Below are 21,748 nucleotides of genomic sequence, written 5' to 3' on the forward strand. Positions count from 1 at the left end.
TGCCTAAAACTTCAGTAACGATGGCAAGGTAAAGTTGCTCAAGTTGCAGCTAAATAAGGAAATTGGGCAAAGGATGCCATAACCTCAATCCCAGAGATACGGTATATCAGAGACGCAGTTACATCACACTTTGTGTCCATTTAACAAACTTTTAGGCTAAATTTGTCTTTTTGTCATTGGGAATTCATATAAATTTTTTTTGTCCTTATCCAAAGTCCCATTTAATTTGAGGTTTCCTTCTGTTTAAACACGAAGGCGCGCTATAAAAGGAGAGGTGCCTTAGGTACCTCTGGATCATTTGTCAATCAACCGTCGTGGCATACAGAACTTCAAAACAGCTTGAGCTGCAGTCAATGCAAGGCACTGACCAGAGGCGCATTTCTCGTTAAATTTCTACGTTTTCATCAAAATGGAAGAATTTGTTGAGGTTTGTATTACCTTCCTCCGAACGAAACCGTCTTCGTTTTTGGCGGTAAATTTGAAATTCGAAATGATTCGCTTCGCCATCGCTCAAAATTACCATTGCGTAATTTCATGTCTGTTTCCAAATACTGGATGTAGATAACTGTAAGAATAAAAAGAAAAGATGAAGAAATGTTCAAGGCATTTCTTCAACAATGCGAAGGGGAAGTGCTGTCAACCCAGCGGAAGAAAAATAAAAGCAGAGCGACTGTTGCAGGCGAAGTTCTGGAGCGCGCGAGTGAACCGTCGCCGACCACCGATTCACTTCAACATGTCCAGGCGTCGATGTCGCCAAACGAATCATCTGTACGGGCTTCCTCCACAAATGGTACGATTTCTTTTTCTTTTTCTTTTTTTTAATCTAAGTATAATATGATTACAACAATACTGGATGATTCTTGACCTTTGGAACAATACATTAGAAAGGTAACTTAGGATTACAGTTCGACACTAACAATCACTGTGATAATGTATCACCAAGATTGAAACACTCGCGTAACACTATAATTTCTCAGAAGTAACTAATTGCAGAGTTTTTACAAACTAGGAAATACTAGTTAGAATATACTTGCAAACCACAGATTTTTTCGTATGATGCGACAGTTCATGTCTTAGACTGCTTCCTTTTGATGCCTTCATTTTCCGAAATGCAGCCTTGCGTGACACCTACAAAACGTTTTGCCCTGCCTAAGAATGTTTTGAAAGGAGTTATTTCTTTAGAACTACAGGTTGTATTTATTGCAATATTTTATACTACACCTTGGGCAAACTTGTCAATGAAACATGAAAAATGTACATAAAAATTGTCCAAAATAAAATGTAGGCGGGAAGACCAGTTGTACGATCATATCAGACTTCATGACTGTTCAGTTACGCTTTCGCTCTAATAGTTGTTTTACTTTGTCTCCACAATAGCTGATGCAAGAGGGGACGAGTTCGAAATGTGTATTTACTGTCGGCAAACGCCATGTGTAACGACCGACAGTCGCGAATACCTTGGCTATCGCGAAGCACATATTCAAAATCACGTGCGACGAAGAAAAGATTACAAGACGTACTGGAGAGCATTGAACAAATGTGGGCTCTGGAAAGACCCTATTTATCAGGCTAGAAAAGTCGAACTGGGGGACCACGTTAATGCTGTGCGGGAAAGGATGCCCAATTGTGTTATAAAAGATGTGAGGTCAAGGTTTCCTAACCCTCCTGGTATTCCCTATATGGGGCATAAAAGGGAATAATAAAATTCTCATTCAAATGCCCACGTCAAAGAGAGCCCAAGTACCAAATTGTTTATGGTCCATTTTATAATGTCCACACAGCAAATTATAGTGACTTTCCTATAAGTTAGGAAAAGATATACAGTGCAGAGAAAAGTAACAGATAATGAGTCTACTTGGAAAATACCTAGTGTCAAACCTCATACTCATGTTTTCATCACTTAGTACCAGCAGTTGGTAGAATTGGTCCTCCCTCATGACCTCACATATTTTACAGGACATTTGGGCTCCTAGTTGTAATTATCACAGAAACTGTGGTGCAATGGAAAACAGATGAGACATCATTTGTTTATATTAAAAAAGGTAGACCAGATAGTTTCTCTGAAATGAAATGTCTTTGAAATAAGCACCCTGGTCTCTGACAAGCGATTTGGATGCCTGGCATGCTGGTACATCTGTAGAGACGATGCTTCTCGATTCACATTTTCATTCTGTAAGACAAATGAGTCAATAAGCATGAGAAAGCAGTGAATCCAAAAAGTGCCAAAGTTATTTTGACGAATTAACAACATAAGTTTCTTACCCAATCAAGAATGGCTAACTCCATGCGCATGTTGTATGAGTCATCCCCATAATGAATCCGCTTTGCAGCATAAATGAGCATCACTGAATGGAGAGACTCAATCCAATATGTTTCCCTGCACTAAAGAAGGCAACAAATTATGGGTGATTTTTCTTTAACTGGAAAATGAATTATTTTGTTCAACTCATTTATGGCCCTTACCTCAACATCATTAATTTGGAAGAAGAGATAAACTTCTTCATGCAAAGAAACATAAACATACAGCATGTGTCAATTATTTACCCGCATGTAGTCCGATGCATGCCTATAAATTGAAGTGCTCATAATGGCTTTCCTGTAGGCAGCTACTGCTTCAGGTTTAGTTAACAGTCTTTTGCCCATCACATAGCCATTCTGCTTGCACCGTGACTCTGCATGGCATCTGACATGATTACCCTGAGTAATAAATACACCAAGTTATGGAAAAATAGATTAATAAATCAGTAGTAATAATTATAGTAAATACAATGTCTCTTGTTCGCCATTATTAAAGAAATATGTGCAATCTTTGAGGTAATGATCATGTCATATCTTGCTAGAATAACACAACAAAAGGTACTTACAAAAATGAAAACAAAATACTATGTTCTCTCAATAAACAGTCATTCAAATTACCTGGTAATGGTCAACTACATTCAACAGTGTACCCTGAAATTCTTCTTCAGTGGGTGGACTGTTCTTCATGCAGAAGTACACATGAGTCCTTGTACTTTTCACTGTAAAATATTCACAATTATTATATTCCATTGTATTCATCTCATATCAAGAAGGAATTTGACATCTGCAGATAATTGTAGAGAGAATATAGCTTCCGATGACTCTCATAAGAGAGATATCTTACCTTTGTCGGACAATTCAAAAAACCACTTTGAGCCCTCATCCCTCTGTGGTCCTGAGGCAACTTTCTTCATTGCTTTAGTCACAGACTTTGCACCTGAAAATAAACAAAAAATTTTAATACCAATAAAAGGCTAATTTTCAAGAAATAGTCATAATCATCAAGACAAAATGAGCCAAAAAATACAAGTGTATACTGAGTACCATGCCAAGAGTCAAAGGAATTAAGCATTCTTTTTGACAAGATCCATGTTTTTAGCTGTAATACAAAGTCATGTGCCACCTCTGCAACATGGAACCCTGAAAAAAGAATTACTTTAGTTGCATTATAAAATATACTTCTGATCTCCATATTTGTACTACATATGTGATATGATATTATTGAGGATGCAAACTTATCATACCTTGTGTCTCACAGAGATAAGTCAACAGCTCTTTTGTCATAGGGACCTCACGGCTTACTGCTGAAGTTTCATTGGCCTTACTCCAGTTGACAACTGCTAACACCTTTTTGGTCCTAAAGATAATCAGTGCAAATGAAATGATTTTAGGAATGGTGTTGAACATAATAGAGGTTCAACATATCATACAAAGAAATCGAGTAGAAAGCATCTTACGAGAAAGAAAGGGCTGACACTGTTGTGTGTGCTGCTGATCGACTGGAATCATGCCTTGCATCTGTTATAACACACTGCAGGAAAATGGTAGAAATCAAAACATAAAAATGGTCACATTTCTCTACTCACAGATATTTTCAAGGTTTACAATCTGATATAAGATTTTATATCTTTGTACGTGCCAGTCTACATAATATACTCCGAGTATGGCAGGTGTATAAGTATGTGGCCAAAGACAAAATGAAGTTAAAATGACTACTTGTACCTCTCCATTCACAGCATATGCAGGGTTACTCTTCACTTGTTCTTGAGCAGCCAACATCGACTCAATGGAAACCCTCTTCACGACTGTCAAGTAACCAAGCTTTTTCAAGACTGTTGAAGTGATTAAAAATAGAAGTATTTTAGAATGCATCTGGTAGGGCAGAAACCAAAGAAGGAACAGTTCAGTCAGTTTGAGCTATCTTGATAGAACATTCATGATTTAACAACCTGCAAACTGCTGTTGACTGCCTTCTCCTTGCAAGGAGAAAGACTACATGATTTTCAGAGCATCTGAGAATGTGCATTGCTAACCTGTGTCAAAGGTCTTTTCTCCCTCTGACCAGATGTTGGCTGCTTGACAGAAATTTGTGTATTGTGTCTCTGTCAAGTCACAGGACAATACTCCATGAATCAATCTATGAAAAAGAGAGACAGATAAGTGACCAGTTACAAAAAACAAAAACTCTAAAATACCGAGATAATAAATTTCAGTAAATTTAGAGCAAAAAATGAAAGAGTGCTCACCTCAAATTTACATAGTACTTTGGAGGAGATCCTCCCATGATGGGGGAGGAGAGCCACTTGAAAGAATCTCCACCAACGCATGAAATTGTCACTGACACGACATGACTCTGTCGATTGAAGACAAGTGATTCGCAATCGAGGGGTTTTCCACAATAACAACATGATGTCGATAGCGTATTACAGAAAAAAGAAAACAGAGTTCGCAGAGATTCTTCGCTGCAGAGATATATGGAGTCGTTCTCTGCTGAAGATGCAGTGATTTGCATTCTTTGTGGCGTACGTTCTGCTTGTGGAAGAGAAATTGGAGAAGAAGGATCACTGAAAGGCAAAGAAATACGCGAAGATGGAGTAGAAAAAGCTGAAGGAATCGAAAACCGTGCAGTTGTGGATGGTGTAGAGAGAAGAGAGGGGTTCGGACTTCCCGTTGATGATAAGCTCAGATCGCTCGATGTCAGTCGTTTCCTCTCAATTTTCTCCTCAAAAGCTAACAGAAGAGCTTCCATTAAATCTGCATTCTGTGTTCTTGTGGTCGCTTTTGTGAGATTCAACGAGCCTCTGGCCATCTTTATGCGGTCTTTGATGCCGAGAAGTCTGCTCTCCTGAGTTCGAGGAACTTCTATGTTGAACGAGAACTGAGGACCTCGATCCGTTGGACGCTTTTTCTTGGGTACAGATGGGTTATTTCCCTCAGCCATAACGATTAAATTTCCCAATAAAAATATCTTTCGGGCAGCGACAGCCAAGACTTTTCCCCAAACTGAACTAGAGTTGTGAAATTCTGTCTCAAAATCGCACTTACTTGCGAAATCATCCATACTTTAGAGGTTTTGTCACAGAATATTGTCACAAATAACAATAGTCTGAGCATTGCGCATAGAATGTTTCATGAATCCGCTAGTTTCAATGAGAATAATCTGAAGGCTCGGAGAACCAATGTGTATAAGGGGCTTGGGACATAAGCCGAAGTTACACGGCGCGAATTTTGAAAAGACAACTGTGCGAGTGTCTCGTCGACCGCAGATCGCGCTTTGAGCGGCCGAACGATAACTTAATGCCAATTAATATCAAAATGAGCTCAATTATGGGAATTAGAGTCAACAACACGCAATATCTTCTGATTTATTGACACAAAAAAACACTTAAAGTGTGTCTTTTATGCAGACCGTTTCACTCATGGTGGGACCGTTGGTCGCCATATTGGATGAGTTTTGCATTTGAGCTGAAACAAAGGGGAGGAGCCAAGCTATTTATAGCACGCCTTCGTGTTTAAGAAGACGCTCTGAATGGCTCAAAATATAGTCAAAGGCTCCTTTAAACAAAAATGTCCATGAAACAAACTTTTGAAATGAAAACACAAAGATAGCCTTGTGGCATTTCCTTAATAGTTCAAACTTGCTGAAAACAGCAATAAAACATATGCGTATATTACGGTATACGTAACGGTATTCGACTACGATGAAAGGTTGAGGGAGGAGAGAGAGACTGAACATGTCAAGCTAGTGGATAAGGGAGGAGAGGGAGACTGGGCATGTCAAGCTGGTGGATAAGGGATGGGACGAAAAATGGGCTTGTCCTACCCAACATGATCTCGAGACCGAAATTACGATTATCGTTATTTCTAAATTGGCACCAAATTTATTGATATAGTAATTTCGTGGCACTCTTTACCAATGCTCTTTACACGTGTTAAATAAAGAGAAGGACTCGGTTCCACTGTCTTACAACATTCAAGATGGCGGAGGAAAGGGGTAAATGTGCGTTCAGTTGTGATCAGCATGATCTCAACACCAAAATAACGATTACCGTTATTTCTAAATTGGCCCTGAAATAACGAATATCATAATTTCAGTGCATGTCTGAGACCTTCGGGCTCGAAGCTTGGGAACTAGTATTCAGGGAAAGATAAAATGGCGGCTTACGGCGGCGAAGGAAATCTCAGTAGTTTAATATTTAGCGTGAAAAGGCTTGGGTGTTGTGATCTGGTTCTCAAGTAAAAAAAAAATCACGGTCTGCAATGGCCCTACCACCTTTTGAACAACAAGAAAACATTGAAACGGTGGTAAAAAGCAGCAAGTTTCGAAGTCTAAACGAAAGATGGGTAAGCTGAGTTTCAGTCAAATATCATGACATTTGGGATGTAATTTCGATACCGAATAAACAGTTCTGCATGGTTACACACGCATAGGATTCTGTTGTGTTCACGTGAAGGCCATTTCAGCCATTCCTGCCACTTGTAAGTGGTAGGAAATAAAAGATATGTATAGTTGTTTCGTATTGAAGCCCTGTGAAATCACAAATTTGATTTATTTCTTCTTTGTTTTAGGTGGTCATTATCCATTACTTTTGGAAGTCGACGCTGATGAGAAAGAAAAAATGTTTATGATTATTTCTTCTCTCGAACATTTTACTATTTAGGTACCAAATAATCTTGATACTGAAGATCATTGCATCCATTATGAAAAAATTACCCTTGATTGCTTTGTCAACTGGAATGTATAATGTAATATACCTTGTGATTTGTGGGATTTTCACAAGTAAACTAGAAATACTTGAAGAGGGTAATGATGTACTTAATGCAGAGCATTTGGTACAAAGTCTGCTTTGCTGTAATCTACCTGAAGGTGCTTTTTATATGCTAGTAAGACTTGCACAGCCCAGTCAAAATGTTTTTGAGTAGTAGAAAAGCTGGCCAAACCTCTTCCTGAAAAGCAGTCTGAAAAATGTGAAGTTAGCGGAAGGTACTTCATTGTAGGCGGCCAAATTGTAAGCTGCCAGCCCATTTTGAGTGAGCAGTAAAACTCAAGATTGGCTATTTTAGCTAATTTTATTGAGAACCAAATTCCCAGCAACGGGCACAATTTTACTGGGCTATTTGTTATTTAACTACTTAGTAATATTCTTATTAAAATTTACTGCATTCCCTTCTAATAATTTGCTGCTGATTGTATGCTGTATATAGCTTATGATTTGTGTGATTTTCACAAGTAAATTAGAAATACCTGAAGATGGTAATGATGTACTAGATAATGTACTTGATGCAAAGCTATTTTGGTGCAAAGTGTGTGCCTTGTCTGTAGGTGATTTTGCATGCTAATAAGACTTGTAATTCAAATAATACACATCAGCTGGAGTGGGAATATTAAAAGAAAAATAATAATATTTAGCTATACCAAGTTCTGGTTTTATGTCCAAAGTGTGTGCCTTGTCCATAGGTGATTTTGCATGCTAATAAGACTTGTAATTCAAATAATACACATCAGCTGGAGTGGGAATATTAAAAGAAAAATAATAATATTTAGCTATACCAAGTTCTGGTTTTATGTCCAAATTAAGCACTTAGTTGAAGATCACTGCACTGCTCAGGTCCAGAAGGCTGAAAGAGTACTGTCTGCTGTTAGTTTGATTTTTGTCATTTCTATTGATTTATTTTATTTATCAATGTTTCTTTGAATTGTAATTCATTGATCTCTTTCAATAGTGCAGGTTCGCTCATGTAACCTAATCTCCCACTTATGTATGTATGTATGGATGAGCTCAGTCAAAATGTTTTTGAGTGGAAGGCAAGCTGGTGATAGTAATAGGCAGCAGAGGCTGAACCTTGTCTTGAATGGAAGTGTGAAAAGTGTGAAGTTAGTGGCAGCTATATTGTGGCAGGCAGCCAAATTGTCAGCTGTGGCACATTTTGACTGGGCTGATTGTGTGTAGTATATATGTGCACTTCTTTTAGGGTGTTAAACAGGTTAAAGTACCAAGAAATCCTCTGTGATAACTTGATAATTCAAGATGTAAAAATTTTAAATAATAAGGTAAAGCTTGATCATTCTTAAGAGTTTCCATTTGTTCTGGAAATTTGGGGGAGGGTCAGGGGAGCATTATTTATACATAAATAATGTTCATAAAAAGTAAAAAAAAAGGACCAAGGTAAAATCCCAATTTGATTTAAGAGTTAATTTTATTAAGAGAAAACCCTGGATATAGCTTGGGATTTGTGTGATTTTCAAAAATTGTTAGGAACCTTGTTAATTTTCAGCTTCAAGAACACAAGTACATAATCTTTAGTGCAGCCCTCTTTTCTCCCCGCCATTATTCTAATTTTTTTATCAAGTTTCCTTTTTCTTGTGTTCAATTAATTTATTGTCTTTATAGGTGAAATTTTTTATAGGTGAAATTTTTATAGGTGAAATTTTAATTATCAATTATCTCTGCTAAGAGTGTCTACCATCACTCTTGCCGGTCTCAAGCCCAAAACGCTGCAAACTAGCTGAAACTACATGTATTTCGTAAAATTGCAATGAAATCTATCTAAAAACACCAAAATCCGGCAGAACGCACGAGTTTTTGCCAAATTTTACGCAAAAGTTGACAAAAGCGCTCAATTTGACCTGAAAAACACATTTTTTTTTGCAAAAATCAGCCTATTTTACATTCAAAAGCACGATGTCTTTAACAAAATAGGGATACAATCCATGTGAAAACACTTATTCCAGCTAAAACGCAGTGTTCTCAGTAAAATTTGGGGAAAAACGCGTAAAAACCGTCAGAAACACGACAAATTGGGCTGATTTTACCCACTTTTTGTGTAAATAGCTGCCAAAACCCTCTAAACTAGCTGGAACTACATGTTTTTCACAAGATCGCCATAAAATCTTGAAACGTTGCTTTAGGGACCTTTATGCCTCCAAAACGAGTTTTTACTTTAAAAAAAAATGGAACGAACAAAGATGTTAAAGGGGAAAAAGCTGTGAGAAAGGAGAAGTTTAGTGTTGCTGTTTGATATGCCGCCCAGATATATCAATTTATTAATTTAACGCCTTTAGCCGTGGGCAGAAGTTTTTCTCTAGACTAAGAGGACCCTCCCTATGTTGACGAACCTCAATAACTCGTTGATTTTACTGTTTTTACACAGATTTGATTTTAACCATATTCGCCAAAATAACTGCCAAAACACGGCAAACCAGTATCTCGGCCAAGAGCGATATTGGCCATTTCACACATCCTTATTAGATATGAATTTTATTAAAGATTGTCATTCTAGCATATGTTGGCTAGTTACCACAGGTTTCTTGATTTTCATGGGAAAGTGGCATTGGTTGGTACCATGACCAATCTCCTCGACTTTCCCATGATTTTCATAGGATGTTAGCGACCCATACTTCGAACCTCAGTTGTTTTTTTTTTTTTTTTACATTGGCGCGAGTTTCACAACTTTCTTGTGGTTTGGCATTGACTCAGAGTTGGGCTTATTTTTATGGCTAATCCATCGGCGACTTTCTCATGATTTTCTTGGGTTCTCAACAGTGACACGCACTTTGGAACCATAATTTTATAAATATGTCAACACTGGCAAATACTGCTAAAATCTACACTCTACTAAACTCCATGTACCACAATATCCACACAACTGCGTGTGCCTACTTGAAAATCCTAACCCTAACCCTAAAACTATCCAGTTAGCCTAGTATTGTATTGCTGGTTTGAGTGACTAAACTGGCTCAAATGATCCAGCTGCTTAAAAATCTAAGCACAGAGTAAGTTTAAAAGATTCAATTTTGTAAGGTTTCGAAACAGTTCCAAAATTAACATGCACATAGCTCAGTGTAAAACATCGAAGCTTCTAGGACTTCTTATGATTCCTACGAACGTACACACCTAATGCACGTCAATTTGCCTTTGTTGTCCTCGAACGATCACGTCTTCATGGTAACGTGGTGTAAGAACTGTACAGCACTTTATAAATATATGTTTTACTTGACGGTAAAAGTTTGAATCCGTACAAGGAAACGTAACGGAAACAGGCGATGATAATATTCCGTTGACAGAAATGCAACGGAAACGTGTCGTCATATTTCCGTTCAGGAATCATAACGGAAACATAACAGGTCCAAGGAAGAAGTGAATGATGTGGAAACATAGAGTTTCATTTTTCCGAATTACGGAATCATGCTATTTCGTCCTGTGCTCACTCTAACTCTGTGCTATCCTAAACCTAACCCAAACCCCAAACCAATCCTAAGCTATGGTAAAGGGTTTAAGTCAGGGTTGAGGATAGGGTTAGGGCAGGAGCCCATTACCTGGTTAGGGTTAGAGTTTGGGTTTCTTCGGGTCAGAGGGGTTTAGTGTTACAATCAGGGTTAGGGCTAGGGTAAAATTATGCTTAGAGTTAGCGGGGTTTAGTGTTAGAATTAGGGTTAAGGCTAGGATGAGGCTATGCTTAGGGTTGGCGTTAATATTTTTCTACAAGCATTCAATTGCAGGGTTTTTGGTATTGTGTTTGTAAATTTCAGTAACTACTTGAAAGTTTACTGAAAAACAAACGATAGGCCGACTGGTACACTTACAGGATAGATAGAGAAGGTTGGGGTTAGGGTTAGGGTTAGGGTTAGGTCTAGGTTAAGGGCTATAGGTTAGGGTTTAGGGTTTAGGGTTAGGTTTTAGGGTTATGGTGTGGGGCTAGGGTTAGGGTTAGGGTTTAGGCTTAGTGTTAGGGTTAGAGGGTCTGCGGTTGAGGTTAGGGCTAGGGTGAAGGTTTGGGGTTAGGGTTTGGGGGTAGGGTTAGTGTTTAGGGTAAGGGTGTAAGCCTCTTCAAAAATATTTTTAAGAAGATTTTGTCACCTTTTTCACTTAAATAACCACCTGAAGAATTTTGACCAGTTAGATTATTTGAAGCGGTTGGATTAATTTTGATTGGGGTTTAATAATTTTTAGTAGTTGGATGATTATTTTTACCAGTTGAACCACTGTAATATGCTGGATCTTTTTAACTAATGTTACCATCCTTACCTGAATTATTTGAACCAATTTCACTGGTTACACATGCATTATCCAGTTAGACCATTTCAACTGGTTGGATTATTTAAACCAGTTTGTCCATTTTAGATATTGGCATCATTTTATCAAGTTGGATCATGTTAACCAGTCGCACCATTTTACTAAGTGAGATCGTTTCTTCCGATTGGACCATGTCACGTAATTAAAATCTTTTCACCGTTTAAACCATTTTATCTTGTTTTGGCTGGTTGGACCATGTTAACCAGTTGCATCATTTTGACTGGAGTGAAAAGTTCCGTTCTTAACCCGAGCCCTAACCCTAACCCGGGGTTAGGGTTAGGGTTAGGATAGCTCGCAGCTAGAGTTAGGGCTTGGGTAGGGTGGGATTATGATTAGGCTGAGGGTCACAATTTTTTCTGAAAACATCCAATTTTTTTTGGTATTGTGTTTGGCTCTAAACTTTAACAACTACTTGAAAGTTTGCTTGAAATCAAAATATACCATTTTTTGCCAAAATAACTGCCAAAATGCGCAATTCGGGCCTTTTTATCAATTTACACTTGGTTTAAGCTTGGTTTTTGTGTTTTCCCACAGACTCTTAAACTATTTTGCTGAGAACATTTTTTGCAGCGTTTTTAAAACTGAAATAAGCTTATTTTTGCAAAAAAAAACAAACGTGTTTTTCAGTCGAATTTAGTGTTTTTGTCAACTTTAGCGAAAAATTTTGCAAAAATCGTACATTTCTGCCGTATTTTGGAGTTTTTAGACAGATTTCGTCGCGATCTTGTGAAAAACATGTAGTTTCAAGCTAGTTTTCAGTGTTTTGGCAGTTATCTTGGCAAAAAATGGGTAAGTCAGCGCAATTGTTTTTCTTTTGGTTTTTAAGGTTTTGTTTGCCCAAATTTTACTGAGAACACTGTGTGTTAGCTTGTCTCCATTGTTTTTTCGCAGATTCTATCGCTGTTTTGCTGAAAACATAACGTTTCAGCTTGTTTGCATCGTTTTTGGTCGTGAAATAAGCTAATTTTTGCAAAAGGAAAAAAACCTGTTTTTCAGCCCAAATTGACATAAAGGATACAGAGGAACATTTGCTTATTGTCTTTTTTTTTGTCCTTACTCATGAAGTTCATTTTGGCATTTCAAACAAAAACTCTGCTAGAGCATTAATTGAATGACATATCATGCACTTACTTTGAAGCAAGAACACTTTTTTTTTAATTCAGAAAAATACCTTTTTATTTTTTTTTAAGGACTGCTGGATATAACCTGTACAACCAAGATGAATTTACATTCATTATTTGTCATAACTTACACTAAATTAGAAATTCAAGTATGAAATGAGGGTACTAGCCCCTTAATAGTGTTCAAAATTTCCATATGCAGGGGTACTTGTGGCTACTGGAGAAGAATCAGTCTTTAACCCTTCACCCCCCCCCCCAAGGGAGATAATAAGTACAGATATCCTCTTCCCTAGGGGCAACTAGCTCAAAAGTGAGTGATCTCAAGGGCCCTCCAAAAACGTTTTCTACAGCAATAACTAAGCTCTACAGAAGCACACTATGCAGACAAAAGGTGTAAGAGAATCAATGAATTCTTTAATTCTTGGTCCCTCCCAGGCCAACCTATTGTACAAATCTCATGACATCTGTTCCAGTTTCATCAGTCAATTTTTCAAGCTTCAAGCTTTTCCTGCAATTATGTACTTGTTCTTGAAGCTGAAAACTAACAAGGTTACTGTAAATTAAGTTTACATAACAACCTAACAATTTGTGAAAATCACACAAATCCCAAGCTATATCCAGAATTATGCTTATAATTAAAATAAACTTTTAAAGCAAATTGGGATTTTGCCCTAGTTCTTTTTATTTTTTTGTTACTTTTTAAATACATTTGTATAAATAATGCTCCCCTAACTCTCCCCAAAACTTTTAGAACAGATGCAAACTCTTAAGAATGATCAAGCTTTACCTTATTATTAAAAATTTTTACATCTTAGACTACCAAGTTATCACAGAGGTTTTTTTCGGTACTTTGACCTGTTTAACACCTAAAAAGAAGAACACATACATAACACACACACACAATCAGCCAGGTCAAAATGTGCTGCAGCCAACAATTTGGCCACCTACAATGAAATAGCTGCCAATTTCACACATGTCAGACTTCTATTCAGGACAAGATTTGGCCTCTGCTGCCTATTACTATTGCCAGCTTGCCTGCCACTCAAAATTTCAACTGAGATTGTACATACATACATGTAGGATTAGGTTACACGAGCGAACCTGCACTATTGAAAGAGGTCAATGAATTATAACTCAAAGAAACATTGATAAATAAAATAAATCAATAGAAATGACAAAAATTAAACTAACAGCAGACAGCACTTTTTTGGCCTTCGGGGCCTGATCAGTGCAGTGATCTTCAACTAAGTGCTTAATTTGGACATAAAACCAAAACTTGTTATGGTTAAATATTATTATTTTTCTTTCAATATTCCTATTCCAGCTGATGTATATTATTTGAATAACAAATCTTATTAGCATGTTAAAATCACCTGAGGACAAGGCATACACTTTGTGCCAAAATTGCTTTGCATCAAGTACGTTATCTAGTACATCATTACCATCTTCAGGTATTTCTAATTTACTCTTGAAAATCACACAAATCATAAGCTATATACAGCATACAATTGGCAGCAAATTATTAAAAAGGAATGCAGTAATCTTTAATAATAAGAGTAGCTAAATAACAAATAGCCTAGTCAAAATGTGCCGGTAACCAGGGATTTGGCTTTCCACACAGAACATTTGTTAGGCGTCTAGTCTGGACAAGGTTTGGTCTCTACCTTCTGTTACTATAGCCAGCTTGCCTACTTCTAAAAAACGTTTTGACTAAGCTGAAAAAAATGTTTGAGAGAAAAATGGCCACAACAAGCCCACTTACTGCAAAATAAGAAACATAAAAGTAACACTTCAAATTAATACAGAATATAAGCCTTGCAGGATTTGGCTCTCAATAAAATTAGTTAAAATAGCCGATCTTGAGTTTAACTACTCACTCAAAATGGGCTGACAGCCTGCAATTTGGCCACCTACAATGAAGTATCTTCCACTGACTTCACACCTTTCAGACTGCTTTTCAGGATGAGGTTTGGCCTCTGCTGCCTATAATTACAACAGCCAGCTTGACTACTACTAAAGAACATTTTGACTGGGCTGTGCAAGTGTTACTAGCATATAAAAAGCACCTTCAGGTAGATTACAGCAAAGCAGACTTTGTACCAAAACACTTTGCATTAAGTACATCATTACCCTCCACAGGTATTTCTAGTTTACATGTGAAAATCCCACAAATCTCAAGGTATATTACATCATACATGTTGACAAAGCAATCAGGGGTACATTTTTCATAATAGGATGCAATGGTCTTCAGTATCAAGATTATTTGGTACCTAAATAGTAAAATGTTCGAGAGAAGAAATAATCATAAACATTTTTTCTCTCTCATCAGCATCGACTTCCAAAAGTAATGGATAATGACCGCCTAAAACAAAGAAGAAATAAATCAAATTTGTGATTTCACAGGGCTTCAATACGAAACAACTATACATATCTTTTATTTCCTACCACTTACAAGTGGCAGGAATGGCTGAAATGGCCTTCACGTGAACACAACAGAATCCTATGCGTGTATAACCATGTAGAACTATTTATTCGGTATCGAAATTACATCCCAAATGTCATGATATTTGACTGAAACTCAGCTTACCTATCTTTCGTTTAGACTTCGAAACTTGCTGCTTTTTACCACCGTTTCAATGTTTTCTTGTTGTTCAAAAGGTGGTAGGGCCATTGCAGACCGTGATTTTTTTTTTACTTGAGAACCAGATCACAACACCCAAGCCTTTTCACGCTAAAATATTAAACTACTGAGATTTCCTTCGCCGCCGTAAGCCGCCATTTTATCTTTCCCTGAATACTAGTTCCCAAGCTTCGAGCCCGAAGGTCTCAGACATGCACTGAAATTATGATATTCGTTATTTCAGGGCCAATTTAGAAATAACGATAATCGTTATTTTGGTGTCGAGATCATGCTGATCACAACTGAACGCACATTTACCCCTTTCCTCCGCCATCTTGAATGTTGTAAGACAGTGGAACCGAGTCCTTCTCTTTATTTAACACGTGTAAGCATTGGTAAAGAGTGCCACGAAATTACTATATCCATAAATTTGGTGCCAATTTAGAAATAACGATAATCGTAATTTCGGTCTCGAGATCATGTTGGTCCTACCAGTGGTTGGAAGACTGGGCTTGTTATTCAGTTTCCAGTCATTTGTAACAGCGATACCGTCCTAACAAATGGGTAGAGAGGGAAATTAGAAATGGAATAAGTGTCAAAACAAGACCTCTCTTTATGTTACGTACATAGTCATACGGTTGATTTACGATTTATTACCGGCTCCTAAAGCGCAATTTACACACGCCGCATACTATCTATGGGTCAAACTTGATTAACCACAGGTTTAAGAAGTGGTCTATCAGGTTACAGAGGTCCCAAATAGAGAAGCAAACTTTAATGACATCGCGAGCTAAGAAATACAAAAACGATACGCTGACAAAACCCCGCCTAGGAACACAGCCTTACTTTCGAAGAAACGAAAAGTTCGAGACGAGCGCTGAGAAGAAGACATTATTCTGTCAGTTTAATTCTAGCTTGTTCCAGATTCTCGGCAAATCTGTTTTCCCAAATCTGTTTTCCCAATGGAAATGTATTGTTTTTGTCATTGTTTTCTCTGTTCAAGAACTGAATGTATAATGTAGGATGGGGCTGTGCGGAAATTTTACCCTCCGCGCGACAACAGTTTCAAAGAAGAATTTCAAGGAAGCCAATTTTGCAACAACAAAAAAATTACGCAATAGAATTTCTACTGCTAAATTATTGACAGCTTCTGGGCGGAAATACGAGCGACTGGAAAGAATTAAAGGATTTAATAAAACGAAGCTTCGATCTGGAGCCCTTCTTGAATTTGTAGATGGCTCAGCTGCTTTTAGAATTAGTTTACACAGTTTTACTTGTTTCTATAAGCTTCGATAAACGCTTACCTGCTTCCGTCCGTTGCCAGAAATGATACGTGATGTTAAGTTTGACAAAACGAGAAACGAAAGAGGGCTTCCAAGAGAGAAAACACTGTTTAAGGGCTAAAATTGTGACGAGAATTGATCACTAAAGTAGAATTTCTCGAAGCTTGTGATAATTTCAAAAGTGCGCCTTTTAAACTTATACGTGCACGTGGGTTATTGAGCTCTTCCCTGAATGGCTCGTCTTACTGCACGGGTTTTTAGCGCGCACGATTTTTCTAATTAGCACTGTTTGTTAGAGGCACATTTTTGTTTTGGTAAACGCAAACGGCAAATTAACATATGCGTTCCCTCATTTTTCTTCCAAGACAAAATACAGAAGGGCCTCGTAAGTGATACTGCGGTATTCCCACTTAGTGATTTCTTTCCTTTTACGTTCCTAATTACATTTTTGTGTTTTTGCACGCACATTTTTCGTATTTTTTTCGCATTCTTTTAACTCACAGCGATTTGTATTCTGTTAGATTTTTTCGCATAATTCTGCTTTGTTTAATTTCATTCGTAAAAGTTTCTCAGGAAAAAAGTGAACAATGGAGTATCAGAGTGCATAAGGTTAACATCGATTCCTTCGCTGCGATCATCTTTTAGTTTTCCCGTCCTTCATGCTCGCAAGTCACACAACGTTTGTGAGTGTGTTTCCTGGTCCGATTGTATTTCCTCTGCTGTTTTGCGTTTTCCTATTCCTTCTACTTCGAAATCATTTGTAATTATTTGTTCCTTTTAGCAACCACGATCAATCGTAATGTAGATAACTCTTAAAGCGTTCGCGAGTTGAAACCTGACTTTGTTGGCAGTCACACAAAGAGTACAAAAGTTTTGCACAAAATGCAGAAACTGAAAGAGAGGTAACAAAACTTCAATTTTTGTCGTAGTCGTTCGTCGTGGGTTATTGAGCTCTTCCCTGAATGGCTCGTCTAACTGCACGGGTTTTTAGCGCGCACGATTTTTCTAATTAGCACCATTCATTAGAGGCACATTTTATTATGGTAAGTGCAAATAGCAAATTAACATCTGGGTTCTCTCGTTTTTCTTCCAAGACAAAATACAGAAGGATCTCACAATGAGTACAAAAGTTTTACACAAAATGCAGAAACCGAAAGTGAAGTAACAAAACTTCAATATTTGTCGTAGTCGTTCGCGTTAAAATGATCCCTCCATCAAAATAGCACAATTTGATATGAAATAAGCCATAGTTATCATTTTTCACGGGCTTTAAATATATATATTTTTTCTGTTTAGTCACGGTTGAAATGATAATAAAATAATCGACAAAACTTGTAAGAAAAATTAAACCTTGCGTGTTCCTCCGCTTCCAGTACAAATTGTCTACGGGCTAAACTTGCATGTTTCAGTTCGTTTTGTTTCTTAAAGAACTCTATCATACAGGTTAGTAGAAGCGTAAATAAAGATTATTATACTACTAGCGCAAGGCCGTAAGTTAGATAACTCATCGGGGTAATTACGTCACCTTCGTTCAATAAAGAATACTGTATTGTATTGTATTAATGAGGTTGGAGCCCCTTCGCGTAGATTTCAACCTCAGATTTCTACGACATGACCGAAAGAAAGTTCGTGTAGCGATTTAGGGATCTAGCGATTTAGTGATTTTCAATGCTCTAAGTTTATAGTATTTGGAAGTTCAACCGTGGAGGATTTCCCCCAAAGGAACCAAAGAATTCTGTACTGAGGAGGTCAAGTATTCTTCTTTTGCTACATTGCAAATAGAAGGGAGTACCTTTGCTACAGAAACTATGACCACGAATAAAAATTTTTTTATATCATTTAATTTTTGTATGTTTTCCCTTTTGCCAGAGGAGCAATATCACAAAGCTTAATTAAAACTGGGCATAAAAGCTTTCTTTCCAGAATTTCAAATTTTTTACGAACAAACCATAACAAGAAGAAGAGTTTGTTTGTTAAAATTATACTTAAAAAGGAGCTAAAGTAAGCTCTTACTTCGGTCAAAACTATGTCTGGTGCTCTTAGGGATTTTTTACACAAGGAGGGCAGATTTGTCCAATTTTAAGATTGCTGGATATCTTGAAGTAGATCTCTTATCAGATGTGTCTGGAGTTTCGACGTCGTTACCTTGTCATCAGATGATGAAGGGTTGGAATCAGATACATTTTACATTTCTTCTCTCCGTTTCTCATTTATCTTTTGGATTGTGTATTGTGATCTTGGAAGAAGTCTGACAGCACTTATTTGCGAGTCATTCGCTATGTTGTGTAGTTAGAGCGGAACGTACACTGTGAAATAGAAAAAAAGAAAGAGAGAGGAATTGTTTTGGTTAACCCACAACTATGATTCCTTAGAATACGTTGTTCTCGAATATAAAATTAATTAAAAAGAGATCAGCCTTTATACTCGACCTCTTTCGAACAATTAAAGATTTCAGTTTTGCAAATGACATATTTCTGTTTTTGCAAATTACCGATTTCGAGTTTATTTCGCAAATTACAGATTTTAATTTCGTTTCGTCTCGCCAATTACAGTAAGCCCTCCCTACGAATCAGCAAGAAAAAATAAACGGTTAGATGATGACATCAAAGCAGCTGAGGCATGTCTGTATGCGGACGCCAAACGAGAGCTCTGAAATATTAGAGAAGTTTTACGTCCAAGCATTCAGACACAAGAGGTAAGTTTGATCTGCCTTATTGCTGCAGCTTTCTTGCATAAATCAGTTCTGCTTTTTTCTTTCTTTTCCACCTTCACCCAACTGAATACCCCTCTCCTACCAATAGTTTTTCATCCTCACAAGTTAAATTTTTCGATTTATTTTCGCCCATTTTCACCACCACATCACTTATTCTTTATACCGATGAGAGAGACTTCCCATTTGGCTTTTTTTTCGCGCCGTAATTTCGGCACCAGATCACTGAACCGCGAGAAGTCGGGAATGGCGTTCTCCCTGCGTTGAACGCAATAATTTGCCTTCGGTGTTTCCGCTCTCAGAATTTTCAAACCCGAGTGATTTAGCGTTGCTTTATAGCAGATGACAGCCACAAAGTTTAGACAAACACGTGCACTGCTATTAAACTTCTCGTTAAAGCAATTTTTTTCGCTGCGTTCTTGATGCCGTTGCCATCCTCGATTCACCTTGTCTCGACCGCGGTTATCCAACGGTTGTCCAGATCCTTTTTTAAAATAATATTACTGTACATAACCTTCTCATTTCCCCCCCCCCCCCCTCTCTCGTTCCCCCCATAGGTATGGTGGGAACTTTTGTAACTTTGTCGTCTCTTCGGCAAAAAATCGCCCTTCATCTTTGTTGAGACCCGGTTTTCGCATTTCCTGAAATTAGACGTTGCCCTCATTCTGCTGTGTGAAAAGCTTTGCCAGACTTTCAAAGCAAAACGCATTATAAACATTTAAACTGCGTTCAGGTTACAAAAGTTCCCTATGCCGTGGAAAGATTTACTTTTCCGTGTTAAGTCGCCAAATTCCTGCGGTATATGGGTATTTAGGAGCGTAGTACAGGCCATACAATTCATTCTTCTTCCACCTTTAATTGTGAGTTGGCTATTGCGTGTGGAAAAATTTTGTCGGTTTCCGTGTACACTTCTCATGTCGAGTTGAAGTTTCCAGTTTGACGAAAACACCATTTTGCAGACAGCACAATTCGAAACTTAATTTCGTCCTTGTTATGGAGTCGAATTTTATTACATTTATGCCAAAGGTAGGTATGCTATTTTAGTTTATGATTCTGAAATTTTGCAGCTTTTAGTTGATTCTTTGTATTAAAAAGTAGCTTTCATGTAAGGGTTGGTACATGAAGAATGCGAAGTTACGGAAGTGCCTGCTTAGATGTTTCGTCAGTGAGAGAAGCACTTTTTTTTTTTAATGAAACATCTAATGCTTCGTTGAAGAAAAAGACCTCAGGACATGACAGCAAAAAATATGTATGCAATACTATTATTTTCCTGAAAAAAGCGCAAAACTGGCATTCGCAAGAACTGCGTATGTTCTTCAAGACCCCATTTTTTTTTATGCAGCAATAAAGGAAAAAAATAAAAAGAAGAAAATCAGTAAGCCACAAAGCACCCTTACTTCGTGTTAAAGTCACTTATCAAATGAAATGCTCAGAATCGCCATATCTTATTGAGAAGGATGCATGTTTTTCCTTTCACAAGGCAAATTTTGAAATTGCTTTGACGTTTTTTCAGTGAAACAGTTCTTTATAACCCTGATGCTATAAAAAGTTTTGTGAAGTTTTGATTTAAGCAATTTACTTTAAGGCATGGCAAGTTCTGCTTCTCTTAGAAAATAAAGAAAAAGGTAGATTGGAAATGCAATTCGGCAATAAAAAAGGCCTGCAACTGATCTAAAATGTAATAATATTTGGAGACACGTGTTACCTTGCTAATAAGAATTGGTATTTAAATACAAAAAAGGAAACTCAACGTATGTTTTTGCATTTGACTAGGCTCAGTACTTTTTTATGCTATTTGTAGATAGACGCTCTGACTTGACCTGGCATTGGCCGAAAGATTTGGGTTACTCAGTTGCGTTTTCTAGCCTCCATAAAGTAATAGTGTTCATGAAAGAATAAAAAATTCGTTGTTTCTATTCACGCTTAGCCCTAAAAAGACAACCAAACGTAAACTACAGAGCGCGCTAAGAACTAACAAAACAATCAAACGTAAATTATAGAGCACGCTTAGAACTGACAAAACAATCGAACGTAAACTACAGAGCGCACTTAGACCTAACAAAACAATCAAACGTAAACTACAGAGTGTACTTAGACTACCAAATCAATTAAACATAAACTACAGAGCGTGCTTAGCCCTAACAAAACAATCGAACATAAACTACAGAGCGCGCTTAGAACTAATTAAACAATCAAACGTAAGCTACAGAGCGCGCTTAAAACTAACAAAAAGTCAAGCGTAAACTACAAAGCACGATTATACCTTACAAAAAATTCAAACGCAAACTACAGAGCGCGCTTAGTAACAAAACAATAAAACGTAATTTACAGAGCACACTTAAAACTAACAAAATAATCAAACGTAAACTACAGAGGACCCTTAGAACTAGGAAAACAATCATACATAGACTACAGAGTGTGCTTAGACCTAACAAGACAATCAAACATAAATTACAGAGCGCGCTTAGTAACAAAACAATCAAACGTAAGTTACAGAATGCGCCTAGAACTAACGAGACAATCAAACGTAAATTACAGAGCGCGCTTAGACCTAAAAAACCATCAAACGTAAACTACAGAGTGCACTTTGACCTAACAAGACAGTCAAATATAAACTACAGAGCACGCTTAGAACTAACAAA

General features: G+C 37.4%; 2 protein-coding genes and 2 long non-coding RNA genes across 5 annotated transcripts; 2 read left to right on the plus strand and 2 right to left on the minus strand.

The window, feature by feature from the left end:
- The first annotated feature begins 290 nt into the window (after positions 1-290).
- LOC149039520 (uncharacterized) lies at positions 291-2,050 on the plus strand. The gene is made up of 3 exons (XM_089181841.1): positions 291-427; positions 562-790; positions 1,378-2,050. The coding sequence occupies exons 1-3, from the start codon at positions 410-412 to the stop codon at positions 1,698-1,700; spliced, it is 570 nt and encodes a 189-aa protein (XP_089037967.1). The 5' UTR covers positions 291-409; the 3' UTR covers positions 1,701-2,050.
- Positions 797-5,810, minus strand: LOC149039521 (uncharacterized). 2 transcript variants are annotated; one of them, XM_089181837.1, is made up of 11 exons: positions 4,545-5,810; positions 4,332-4,435; positions 4,021-4,130; positions 3,756-3,829; positions 3,543-3,655; positions 3,343-3,438; positions 3,143-3,235; positions 2,917-3,017; positions 2,545-2,697; positions 2,263-2,382; positions 797-2,170 (listed from the first exon to the last, which is right to left on the minus strand). In XM_089181837.1, the coding sequence occupies exons 1-11, from the start codon at positions 5,357-5,359 to the stop codon at positions 2,021-2,023; spliced, it is 1,929 nt and encodes a 642-aa protein (XP_089037963.1). In that variant the 5' UTR covers positions 5,360-5,810; the 3' UTR covers positions 797-2,020. The 2 variants fall into 2 exon arrangements, with proteins under 2 accessions (XP_089037963.1, XP_089037964.1); XM_089181838.1 differs by lacking the exon at positions 3,343-3,438.
- A 449-nt stretch (positions 5,811-6,259) lies between these two features.
- LOC149039522 (uncharacterized) lies at positions 6,260-8,371 on the plus strand. Its single transcript, XR_016179621.1, has 2 exons — positions 6,260-6,642; positions 6,868-8,371. It is a non-coding gene; the product is annotated as an uncharacterized LOC149039522 (long non-coding RNA).
- A 4,516-nt stretch (positions 8,372-12,887) lies between these two features.
- Positions 12,888-15,464, minus strand: LOC149039523 (uncharacterized). The gene is made up of 2 exons (XR_016179622.1): positions 15,081-15,464; positions 12,888-14,855 (listed from the first exon to the last, which is right to left on the minus strand). It is a non-coding gene; the product is annotated as an uncharacterized LOC149039523 (long non-coding RNA).
- Between the last annotated feature and the right edge of the window lie 6,284 nt (positions 15,465-21,748).

The sequence above is a fragment of the Pocillopora damicornis genome, chromosome 9 (genome assembly GCF_964200805.1).
Source record: "Pocillopora damicornis chromosome 9, jaPocDami1.2, whole genome shotgun sequence".
Lineage (NCBI taxonomy): Eukaryota > Metazoa > Cnidaria > Anthozoa > Scleractinia > Pocilloporidae > Pocillopora > Pocillopora damicornis.

Coding starts and splice junctions, on each gene's coding strand:
- LOC149039520 (XM_089181841.1), top strand. Junction 791..1,377: donor ACGGGCTTCCTCCACAAATG/GTACGATTTCTT, acceptor TCTCCACAATAG/CTGATGCAAGAGGGGACGAG.
- LOC149039521 (XM_089181837.1), bottom strand. CDS start 5,359: ATGGATGATTTCGCAAGTAAGTGCGATTTTGAGACAGAATTTCACAAC. Junction 4,436..4,544: donor AAGTACTATGTAAATTTGAG/GTGAGCACTCTT, acceptor TCTTTTTCATAG/ATTGATTCATGGAGTATTGT. Junction 3,656..3,755: donor GTGTCAGCCCTTTCTTTCTC/GTAAGATGCTTT, acceptor GATTATCTTTAG/GACCAAAAAGGTGTTAGCAG.